This window comes from Pseudorasbora parva, chromosome 9 (assembly GCF_024679245.1).
Source record: "Pseudorasbora parva isolate DD20220531a chromosome 9, ASM2467924v1, whole genome shotgun sequence".
Lineage (NCBI taxonomy): Eukaryota > Metazoa > Chordata > Actinopteri > Cypriniformes > Gobionidae > Pseudorasbora > Pseudorasbora parva.
Genome location: NC_090180.1, coordinates 19,026,818 through 19,039,513, shown reverse-complemented (window position 1 = coordinate 19,039,513; position 12,696 = coordinate 19,026,818). Strand labels below are relative to the sequence as shown.

The 12,696-nt window shown below is 39.1% G+C and overlaps 1 protein-coding gene across 3 annotated transcripts; it reads left to right on the top strand.

Annotated features, from left to right (window-relative positions):
- Window positions 1-1,803: 1,803 nt before the first annotated feature.
- zgc:153115 (uncharacterized protein LOC768186 homolog) lies at window positions 1,804-11,278 on the top strand. 3 transcript variants are annotated; one of them, XM_067454264.1, is made up of 3 exons: window positions 1,804-1,885; window positions 1,964-2,600; window positions 7,888-11,278. In XM_067454264.1, exons 2-3 carry the CDS (start codon window positions 2,096-2,098, stop codon window positions 8,148-8,150), a joined length of 768 nt encoding a protein of 255 aa, XP_067310365.1. In that variant the 5' UTR covers window positions 1,804-1,885; window positions 1,964-2,095; the 3' UTR covers window positions 8,151-11,278. The 3 variants fall into 3 exon arrangements, with proteins under 3 accessions (XP_067310365.1, XP_067310366.1, XP_067310364.1); XM_067454265.1 differs by having other exon boundaries at window positions 1,812-1,889; XM_067454263.1 differs by having other exon boundaries at window positions 1,827-2,600.
- The last annotated feature ends 1,418 nt before the right edge of the window (window positions 11,279-12,696 follow it).

The window sequence follows — 12,696 nt, the reverse complement described above, 5'->3', positions numbered from 1 at the left end:
TCTAAATAAAATTGAGGTGATTACCTCTGCTTTACAGGGTTAAATGTGTCAATATGAGTGGTAATAAGGGTAAAGTTTAAATCTAATCTGTAAGCAAGTTCACTAGACAGTTGTGGAAAGGAAAGGCTCCTCTTCCTCAAATACGGCGCCATCTGCTGGGCAGTCAAGCACAACAACAAACAAAAGCTTCAGTGCTTTTCAAGTCATTTTCAAGTCATTAATTTGTTTCTTTTCATTGTTCTGCAGTAAAAATATTTAAATATTTTATATTTAATATTAAAATATTTAAAATTCTTAAAACAAATTCACAAGAATCAAATAAAGTGTTGTCCCTACAAAGATGGTAATATCCAACATAATATCCTTCTCCATGAGAAAAATAGCTTATAAATAATATTAAGTGGTTATTTTTTTTCAGGTAATGGGTAGATTTGGGGGTAAATTAGTATTAGGGGATATAATATACAGTTTGTAGCTATAGGATAAAAATAATGTCTATAGAAAGCATAGAACTCCCCATAAAACATGAAAATCTTGTGTGTGTGTGCGTGTGTGTGTGTGTGTGTGTGTGTGTGTGTGTGTGTGTGTGTGTGTGTGTGTGTGTGTGTGTGTGTTTGGCCCCAAGAACACCACATACAAAACACACATTAACTATCTATGCTGCCTTTATTTTCACTGACCTACTAACAGCATTCCATTATTCCTTTCAATTCTCCAAAGCTCTACCTATTTTTCCACTGCCTGAAATGTTGGGCAAAAAAGGGAGGAGACCATCATGCATGATTCACAGCATCTGTTAGGGCTTTCAGGTTGCCCTACTTCATCCATAGTGACTCCCTATATCTCATGATCATGGATTTTCATGGCGTTGCTCTCTGTAATACTCTGACACCAGACTCCATCTGGTCTTGGGAGGAGCGTCTAAAGGCCTGTATTGATAAACTCAGTCTAATCTGCCGGGGGGTACACTGTGTGCACTCTGATGACACCGGTTTATGGCAAAAGGGTGTTGTTTAATACAATTTTTAAAAGTTAAGGGCTTATATTTTAGGATTAGAGTGCAACCTCATGAGAGATCAGTGAGTGTAAACAGGGCATGTTGTGACCTGCCTCCATCTTAGGCGTAACTGAAAAAAACGGGACCAAAAATGTTTATGAATTAATTCCATTAACTAAATACTACTCAGTTATCCATTAAGTATGTCTTGTTTTGTAGATTAGGTTCCTATAAACATTAAATGGGTCTATCAAAATGAACACAATTAATTTCATTTGGCCGCTATACTATGATGTGACCAGCTAATAAGAATTCGAGAAGCTGTTAATACTATTATTAATTATGCACTTCTCAAAGGTCATTATTTGAATCAAACAGCACTGTGATTAGAAAGGTTTCTTGTTGTTTTTCTAGTGTCATTCGACTTCTTATTAAATAGTATCTTTGCTCCACGCCCGTATTGCGCGTCAGTTTACCACGTGACCCGGTGCGTGTTTCTCTTTGCATGCTGACGACTGAAAGACTACGAAGCCTACTATGGCAAATGTCAGTGTATGAATATTAATTATGCCACGCTGAAGTTGCTTGGTAACCTTCCTGGAGCGTCCTGTCACGCATTATAATTAATATTTATGAGCTCACCGTGATTCGTGTGTTCGCCTGCTAAGCCACGCCTACTTTACCAACGTCTTCTTTTCAGCCAATCCGTTCAACGTACTGAGCGAACGGCGCGTTACGTATTTATTATTCATTAGTCAGGCCTTCTCTGTAGTAGGAATCATAAATTCGCTACCGGGGGCGTGGCGTGGGCTTTGCCGGTTCTAGCAGCAGACACAATGAAACGAGGGGCAATGTAGGACACCACGTTGGGGCTTGAAACGCAGACACGTCGGTAGCGTATTATTTTTTTTAACTTCTTTTGGAATTTTTCTATCGTTAATTTAATTTGTTTTCTATTTATTATAGATAAATAGCAACGGTCCCTGCTGATGAGCAAAAACAACGTGTTGAAAGTCTTTGGAGAAGAACCGAACGGGCTCAGGAAACGAGGCTCTCCATCATAACTTTTGTTGTGTCGTTAAAAGCAGTCGCGATAAAATGTCGTTCGCCTATTCGGATTATCTGGCCGCCGAGTGCCTGGTGTCGATATCCAGCGGTCCCGTCCTCCATCGACCCACCCCGGTGTCTGGTGCGGCTCAGGCCCCTCCTCAGGGCCTTCCTGCCGGGGAGCCAGACGGGTCGAGCGAGGACAGGGAGGTGCGGGAGACGCTACGGTTAGAGGGGGCCAATATGATGACGGTGGCAGAGATCCTCACCGACCTCCATGGCAAGTTTCGTCCTATGTCGGCCTACTCCGAAAGCAGCAACTCGTCATGCGGAGAGAGCGGCTACACCACGTTGTCAGACTCCACCACCCCAACGCCGACCATGACCCCCTCTGCCACCCCTGTCCCGGGACAGTACAATAACACTGCTCAGCAGTTTTGGGGAGGGGGGGGAGCACCCCGGTCCCCCACCAAGCGTCACCCCTGTACTTTCGACGGGTGTGACAGGGTGTATGGCAAATCGTCCCACCTGAAAGCGCATATCAGGACACACACAGGTAAGCTGAAGCACATGGGAGCGGTAGGACGCGAATGCCGCAGACATTATTTAGCCTAACATTCAAACACGTGTATATATATATATATGTGTGTGTACTTTGTATATGTAACGTTATATACTGTTCTTGCCTTTAACTTGGGTACCATAATGCCTTTTTACCGTTTTATAAACGGTATCCTATGTATTAGTTTTAAAATCCACTGTTGAGAGGTTTTAGTCATTTTGAGGTGTTTTATTGCAATTCTCGGTTAGAGTAACTTTAAACTGTCGACCGTTTGTTTGTTGACTGTTGTCAGGGCTCTCTCCGTCAACTCTCACTAACGACTAATAGAGATATTAAAGGTGAATTTGTGCATCATAATATAATTCACTACTCGTTAGTTGAACAAAAGAGTGAAAACTCCCAACTCTGGCCTCCGAACAAAGAAAGTTTATGAACAAAGGAAGGAGCGCGTGAGGGAGGACGAGTATAGTAGTATAGTGACGAACCCTGTATTTGCATATGAACAGAGCTCGAGTTCAGAACGCGCGTGTGCGCGCTCGCATTTACGCGCAAGTTCCAATTTAAATGCACTTTCTGTTATTTGTCTAAAGCTAAAAGAGCCATTTAAGCCACACCTGGTCCCTCTCTTCGTGAGCTGTTCACAAACGGTATTTACCTCTTGGTTTTGTTCATGAATTGATGTATACTGTAGAGACAAGGTGATAGTTTTTAAAGGAACACAAGTGCAGCCTTGAACGGTAAGATAAACTATTAGGGCCTATACGTATTATCACAAAAAAATGCAAGTACAAGTAGCTACTACTCTAAGAAATCATTAGTACACACAGGGTCTAAGTCATGTTACCTAGTATTTAATAAATAACGTTATGATGCCAAGGAAATTTCATCATTCCTAATGCCAATTTTTAAAACGTATAGCCTAACCATTAATCAGACACTATTACTCATCAAAATGGGCATTTTTGATTCTCTTTTCCATCTTATCGATCTTGATTAGTTTTAAATCAATTGAATTCTTAAACTGACAAGACAAAGAAAAACATATGCAAATGATTAACTTTCATGATAGCCGGTTTGGTTCTGTCGACTGTCCTCCTGGTACAGTATGCTAATGATAGCTGGTGGTGATCAGTTACATATTGCAAATTACATAATGAAAATTGTAGTTGGTAGCATATATTACATTCCACATTTTAGGTGACGTGATCTGACTACTTTTAATATGGCAATCATGTGCCATATTGAATAAGAAGAAAAATACAAAGATATTTTTTTTCATATCCACAACATGAGGGGCATTAAACATCAGATCTCATTAGGATTTCCCAAACTAGCGTAGTGATTTTAATGAAAAGCTAATAATTAATTAAATAATCAAAATAAACGAAAACAAATGTGTATTAGGTCAAAATAGGTGTGGCTGTCAAAAAAGTTTGAGAATACCTGCATTACATGCAAATATGAAATGGCATGCATTTGTGCCTTTTAAAGTGTTTGAAATACAAACACCTTCCAAAGACTTTTAAATAACTCACTGAGTGATAATGCAAATAAATAATTAAAATGTATTCATCGGGAGTTGATCAGATATGCAATCTTGAGATATCACTTTAAAAAGGAAATGATGAAGTGTCCTGTTGCTTCTCCTTTTTCATGTAATTGCAGCCACTTGACTAGTCGCTGGTCTTTGTATGCAATTTCAACCTTCTGAATTTATCATAAGTGATAGGCTCTTTTTAGAAAAGACCATTACAAAATAATTGGGGGAATCAATACATTATGAATTATTTACTAACATTGTGTGAATATGTAATCATATGATCATCAATGAAAAAGCAACTATAATCTGATTATGAACAGTGTTTCACAAATCACAAAACTGATTTTTGAATCATGGATCAGATCATTTTTTTAACAGAATTGTATCAGTAATAAAAAGAACCAAAACACTAATTACAAGCATAGAGAAATACAACATAAAGTTACAAATAAAAGGCTTAACTATAAATTAAATCTATCTTAATCTTTGTTAAAGCTGTGCTTTGCTGTTTCATTATCGTTAATGACTTGGCAACGGGTATTTATAGACCGCTTTTTCATATTAAACTATGTTATTCCCTTAACTAAGACGAGTTGATACATACCTCTCGTCTCAGTGTGCGCTTAATCGCTCTGACTCGCGGTGACGATCTGATAGCATTTAGCTTAGCCCACTAAGCCCAGTTCATTCACTATGGTACCGAACAGAGATCAAGTTAGAAGCGACCAAAAACACCTCCACGTTTTCCCTATTTAAATACAGTTACACGAATGGTTGAGCGATCAAGTATGGTGACACAAAATAAAACATGGTGCTTTTCTAAGCTAATTAAAAAGGAGAACTATAATGTATGGCGGAATAGCACTTCTGAGAGTACTTCGACTCGGCGCAGTAAAAAGTCCCGGCTGAAAAATCTCCCCCTCCCTCTCTCATTCCTGTTAATAGGGGGGAGGGGCAGGGGGAGATTTGAGGGAGGATGTTTCAGCCGTGACTTTTTACTGCGCCGAGCCGAAGTACTCTCAGAAGGGCTATTCCGCCATATGTTATACTTTTTCAGACATGTTTTTTTGGGGCGTTAAATAATGGCGCAAACGCCAGTAAATTGATGAGCGTAAACCCTCACCTTTCATGATTCATTTAAATACTCTCCTCCCATAAATTTTGTATATGCAAATTAAGCTCAGCCGCAAAAATAACCAGCCATGCCTTTTCAGCACAAATTTTTCACTGCATGTCTTTAGTAAATCCTGACAGTAGTTTTTTAACACCAAAAGAGGGTTTGTGCTGGCACAAGCTGTAAGGTAATTCCGACAAAGGTGTGAATGCTGCTTAAAGGACAAATACAGATGGTTACAGAGTAGATCGTTCTCTGGGATGCGTTTTCATGGAAATCGAATGTAAAGAGTTTTATCTCTAAAAACAGATTAGCTTATAACACTAGTCTATGGGGCACAGGGTAGTGAAATTAAATCGCTAGTTAATACCACTAACAAGGCTCAAAATAGCCCCACACTAACACAGTAGCATAATGAGGGTCCCTACATGCAAACCGAAGCATTGAGAGCTTTGTAAGTGTACAAACAGTTTAATAAGAAGACACTTTATAAACAGAGCGCATTTCGCGTTCACGGACAGGCACCATCTTGGAAAAAAAGTCTCGACTCATCGAGCGACGAGAGCTCTGCTAAGTGAGGAACTGTGACTTCTCATATGGGCCGTTGTTTCCAGAAGAAAACACAGAACACAACAGAGAAAATAAATAAATAAAAATAAAAATGTCCATGTTATTACATTTCACAAACTTAATTTCTATCGACCAGCTCACTTAGAACAGCGCTCGTAGATCGATTAATCGAGACTGTTTTTCGAGACGGTGCCTATCCGTGAACGCGTAAGGCACTATGTTTACAACGTATCTTCTTATTAAACTGTTTGTACTCTTACAAAGTTCTCAATGCTTCGGTTTGCATGTAGGGACCCCCATTATGCTACCGTGTTAGTGTGAGGCTATTTTGAGCCTTGTTAGTGGTATTAACTAGCGATTTAATTTTACCACCCTGTGTCTACCCTGTGCCCCATAGACTAGCGTTATAAGCTAATCTGTTTTTAGAGATACAACTCTTTACATTCGATTTTCAAGAAAACGCATCCCAGAGAACGATCTACTCTGTAACCATCTGTTAATTACCCCTAGGTTCATTTCTCACCGGAGTTGTCCTTTAAGAGAACTGAATTTACATTGTCTGAGAGGCAGCTTTCTGTGCGTGTGAGGACCGCATTGAGTTTTTTTTCCACTGCTTTTTGCATTTAATATTAAGCACGTCACACCTATGTAACAGTCATGTGTCCAGTAGGCATGTGCCGATTTTCGATAATGCGATTTATCACGATAATGAATATGCACAATATTGTTTTCGTGGGCACTTTAAAATATCGTAAATTATAATTTATTAACAATTTATAATTTTTGTATAATGCACTCAAGAATACTTTGCCCATCAACCGTATAAATGCTCAACACCGCTGTATTCTGCGTCAAAGGGAAGTGCTCAGATGTAAATGAGAAGCACATGAACGAGTGAAGGAGACGCGCTGCTGAAGTGCCGCTCAGTGACAGCAGAGGGCGCTGATGAACTGCAGAATGCCGCGTTTACCCCGGAAACCCGCAAACAAACAAAAAGCGTGTAGTTTTTTAAACAGCCATTGGTTTTGTAATCTCAATGTTGTTCATCACAGCACCAAATACTTAATACTTAAAGACTTAATAGCCTATTTATTTTCAAACTTAAACATTTTTATGTTTTAATCTGGACTACAACAACCCTTATAATTAGAACTGTTCTAATTATTTGTTATGGTTCAGTAAAACTTTGAGACATACGACTTTATTAGTTTAACATGTTAATTCATTATTACCAAACTGACAATGAAAATTACTTATAAAGAATGAATCGTTCTAAGTAATGTTAATTTCTTAGTTACTGTTTAATAACATTAAAATCAAAATAACTTTTTTTTTAATGGACCTAAGATAAAACTAACAATGATCAGTATTTCTTAACTAACATTACCAAAAACATTATACTTTCTGTAACAAATGTAGCTATTGCTCAATCTTAATTAATGCATTAAGTAATGAGACCTTATATTAATTTGTTACCTGCTGTTCTTTACAATTCTTTTGCACTTTAATCTGTTTGAAAATTGTACTTTTACAGCTCTGAAAAAAATCAAGAGACCACGTAACATTGATTTATCAATGAGTGGTCTCTTAATTTTTTTTCCAGAGCTATATATATTTTTGGTGCATTATTGTATTTAAACATTCAGTTATTTTTGTTCTTACAAAAATAGTTCTTTAAGCTGTTATGCAATGGCAACACTTTTTTTGCAACTTATTTCAATATCGTGATAATATCGTATATCGTGATAAAACTTCAGCAATTAATCGCAACATGAAAAAGTGATATCGGCACATGCCTAGTCCAGTCTATTCTCTGCATCACCCAACAAATTTGGCACTTTGTAACTATTTGAAGTATTAAAATCATTTAGTTATTCCAATCTGCTACAGTACACTAGCTATACAAATAGTACAGTAGCGTCAGTTAGTATGCTTTATATCTAGAACAGCAGATTGTGCAGGTACCAAGCCATTGCTTACTTTATAGTGCACTTGTGTGTTTTATACGGCATTAGTGTCGTCTAATGAGTTGTGGCTCGCCCATGTGCTCTGTCTAGGTGAGAGGCCCTTCCCTTGCACCTGGCCCGACTGTGAGAAGAAGTTCGCCCGTTCTGACGAGTTGGCCCGACACCTGCGTACCCACACCGGCGAGAAACGCTTCCTGTGCCCACTCTGCGACAAGCGCTTCATGCGCAGCGACCACCTCATCAAGCACGCCCGCCGGCACCCCAACTTTCACCCCTCAATGATCAACCGTAAAGGTTCGGCTCAGGGATCCGCTTCAACCTCCTCCTCAGAGTACGCCAGCACTGCCATGTAGACCAACGTCGGGACCCCTGCCTTCTGCACTGTGACCACCATCTCCGCAAGGCACTGAAGCTTACTCGATCGCCGTGCATGCTGGGATCCTTTTAAGCTCAGTCCTCACTTCCACAGGCCAAAAATGAAGAACTTCACCACGTCTTCCTCCGAACCCCTTCGCCCAACCAGTGACGACCAAAACGGGCGAAGGAGACACAAAAGCACATTCCCGAGTCACGTGATTAAATCACCACATGACCGACAAGTGATTCCGAACACAACATTGGTCTTAAATTGCCTGCTTTGGTATTATAGGTTCATCTGAAATGCCGTAAAGGACTTTTTCGGGGGCATGCAGACAAAATTGCTACCAGTAGCACAGGTTTTCGGTCGGCCATCTTTGTTGTTTCACTTGTCAGCCATGTTTTCGACCACTCCCTAAAGAATATATCACAGTTTTAGGGAAAAGTTACTCGTTCTTTGGTCTTTTTACAGTCGTTCCATCTATCGTCTCATATTCCGCACAACCTTGTTTGAACGGCAAACCCTCTTTGGTTTTCGTTGTCCACACATGCTGTACGATACAATAACCAGTTGCAGAATTATCATCACAAAGTATTTGTGTGTCGCTCATGAATTAGTCACGCATAACACATGCGGAGACTTTACGGATTCTTAAACCTCCTTGGCTTTGCTAAACCTTTAAGTTGTGATGTCAACTTCCTTAAACGAATACTATTCATGACAAACCAAACGGCAACGATCGAAACCGAAACGGCCAGTGAGTTTCTTCTGGGTAGAAACACTGCCTGCAAATGCCGCATTTCCACATAGCTTTCCCTACTGAAATTGTAATAAGTTATTGTCATCTTAAATTACTTTTGTGCTTATTTCCTTTTGTTTTCTATTAGTAGTATCAGCACGGCAACTGAAATGGTAGGGTTTTTTTAATGATTAATTTTATTAGACCATGCATTTATTATAATTATTATTATTTTCCGCTTGGAGGAACTCTTTTGTTTGGCCATGTAATGATGATACATGTAGCAATGTGTTTAATAGTAATGTGGATACGTGTAGATAAATATCTATGCTTGCAGCTTCAATGGTAAAGATGTTATTATATGAACTACTAGAAGTAATACACCTTATATTAGGGGTGACAGTACACGCTTGAATAGAATAGTGCTGCTTGTGTGCGAATGTTTGCGCGTCACGTTCGTGTGTGTGTGTGTGTGTATTCACGGGGGAGAGCCCGGTAAACGGTCTCTCTCCAAAACTGTCCCGCCTGCGGACCTTTTACAACTTTCTCAGAGAACAAAAAAAAAAACACATCAGGAAACTCAGAAAGCCTTAAAATTCTTTGACTTGTTTTGCACCATTGTTTACTGTCGGATATTTTCTACAGGTATGCCGTCAGGCGTCGTTCTTCTCGACTAAAGAAATACACATGCAATATTGCACTTTTTTCTTACTGGTATTGTCAACAATGCTAGTCGTCTGCTAGTGTGATGGGTTTCACTGCATAGATGCTACTGCATAGTGCTCAACTAAACGAACACTGTGGAAGGGGATAAAGACTTGTCACGATAAATCGATACGTTTGTCTAAATGCGCACCTTCGCCTGAGTGCTTGAATCAGTGTGAGGAAAATGGACTCTTTGCTTTCGTTTGTAATTTGCTTTACATTTGGGAGTGTAATGGATACAAAAGCTCTGAACGCAGTTGGTCTGGTATCAAATCTACAGCTTTTTTTTTATGGTTCACTATACCGTTTTCTAATCATGCAATATTCGGAGTGCTTCGTGTAACTGCTGGCAGGAACTCGAAGCACGATGACAACTGACAGGTTAACAAACCAAACCAGAATAGCATTTAAGAATTCTGTGTTTGTTCTGTAGCTAATTAAAGGATGTATTCGTCACAATGCTTGTATGTTCAGCCGGGTTTGTCTTGTTGTTGTTGTTTTTTTTGTGTCGTCTTTTAGGTGTAGTTTCCCTGTAGCGAGTCGTCTGTGCATCTGCCGACCATTGACGACATCAATGGTTCACTGTTTTGGGCTGCATTGAGCTTTGTACGTGATCCTCGACAGACTGAGACCATTGTGATCACGTCTTTTTGACTTTCACTCACAATGCTCTCTTTTAGCAGTCTGGATTCAACTTTGCATTTGATACCCCTCCCATTATACTCAACACATTTGCAGCTAGTACTCTGGACAGCCATCACAAACCACTGGATCAAATCTGAATTGTATTTTTGTGTGTGTGTGTGTGTGTGTGTGTGTGTGTGTGTGTGCGCGTGTGTTTTATGGTCTTTAATTTCAGTTCTTATTATCTTTTGTATTTGGTTCGATGTACTGGAAAGTCCTGTTTCTTATACTTTTTGTATTGGTTTATGTACTGTAGATGTCTATAGTATGCAGAACATAGCTTTTTAGATGGTTTAGGACAGAACCCAGATAGCTTAGCAATCTTATAGCGGGGAAAACACGTATTCTGTAGTTCCCAATGCTGCATCGTTCGCTGTGTCCGAGGCATCCGATCTCTGCGTGTCAAACTCAAGCGAACTAAGATGTGTGTGTGTGAGCGTGGCTGCTTTTAATCACGACTCTAGATTGAGAGTATGTAGATCGACGACTTTTTATTAAGAACTGCTTTGTTGCTTGGCGTACAATCTAGATCTTGTCCATCAATTTTGACACACTAAAACAATTATGCACTGATTGTCACATTGTCTGTAGCGATCACACTAAAAGGATGTCTAATGAGATCTTAGGTCTCAGTCTACAGCCATGTCTCATATCAGTGGACCGATGGGTTTTGTCAATACAAAAGCCTCCATGTATCTCCTCAGGTGATAAAACGTAATGCTGAAAACCTCTGTCCTCCATGAGTAGGACCTAATGTTAAACGTTCGTTTCATTTGCTTTGTTTTGCAATATTCTGCTATTTTATTTATTACATGCTTTTGTTTTGGTGTGCTTTAAAATATCATTTTTTACAGTACTCACAGTACTTATTTTATGGTATGAGACTTGACTAATGATTTGATTTGATTAATTGATTTATTGTTTGCCTCCAACAAAAACAAACAAAAAAAAAACCCTCCAGTGCTTTTTAAACAATAAATAAACGGATTAAGAATAATTTTGTTTTGGTGTTTATTTGGTGAATACTGATATATGATTGTAATATAGTTTTCTTTGGGCTCGTGTCATTTTCAGAGAGAGATCATCTGGTTGGCATGAAGTATGTGAAATACAGTGACATTTTTCTAATTATTGTGTGACCGGTTTGAATTACATTATTATTTAAAAAAAGTGTTTATTCATTTATATAAATCTTATAAGCATATCTGTAGAATTTATTACTATTTCAATGGTTTGTTGTAAAATTATTATAATAACATCAGCATTCTAGCTGCTTTTCCTCCAGCATCATTGAAGGAAGATCCAAAGAATATCGAATCATCTGTACAAGTTCACATGATCAATGTCACAAATCGTTGATTATTTAATTAGCATCCTTAAAAAAAGTGCTTAATCTAAAATGCTTACTTTGATGTCACATTTTCTTTGTTTAATATGGTCAAAATCCAGATCAGTCTGACATTTGAACCCCATTTTGTGTATAACTGTTTGGCAACATTTCTTCTAACCCTAATTGATGGAGGCTATAGCTTTTTAATGTAGGAAGACGAATCGTGGCCAAATTCCAGGATGACGATGTCAAGATTCATCAGGCTCGAATTGTGAAAGAATGGTTGAGAGGGAGCATGAAGAATCATTTTCACGCATGAATTGGCACCTCTGGCTCCAGACCATAAATTAATTTCAAGTCTTTGGGATGGGTTGGAGAAGACTTTACAGAGTGCTGAACTCTTGCATTGTCTGATCTTTGTGAGGTCTGGACCAAAAAGGAATGTATGAGGCATTTATATAGCGCTTTCATATGTACTACTGTACACTCAAAGCACTTTACACTCATGTCAGGGGTCTCTCCTCAACCACCACTAGTGTGCAGCATCCACTTGGATGATGCGACGGCAGCCACAGTACAACGGCGCCAGTGTGCTCACCACACACTGGTGATAGAGCCAAACCTGTGGATGGGGGTTATTAGGAGGCCATGATTGGTTTGGGCCAATCAAGGGAATTTGGCCTATACACCGGTGTTACACCTCTACTCTCTATGAGAAGTGCTATGGGATTTTTAATGGCCACAGAGAGTCAGGACCTCGGTTTAACGTCACATCCGATGTACGGAAAAATGCATGCGCCTCTTGATGGAAATAAATGTTGTGTTATTTCCATCAAGAGCTGCAGTTTGGTCAAGATCTTTTATAGACAATGCAAGAGTCAAGCACTCTAAACAACTTCATGAAAGCATCCAGAATTCTATTAAGAGTAGTTTTCACTTAACTTTTAGCGTTTATTTGATCACCACTTTCATCTGTATTTTGTATTGAATCTGGTCTTGCTATACCTGTTCAACATTTCTCACAGCTTTCATTTGTGTGCTAATAACTGGTACACATGTTTGTTCATCTATCAGTCAAGACTC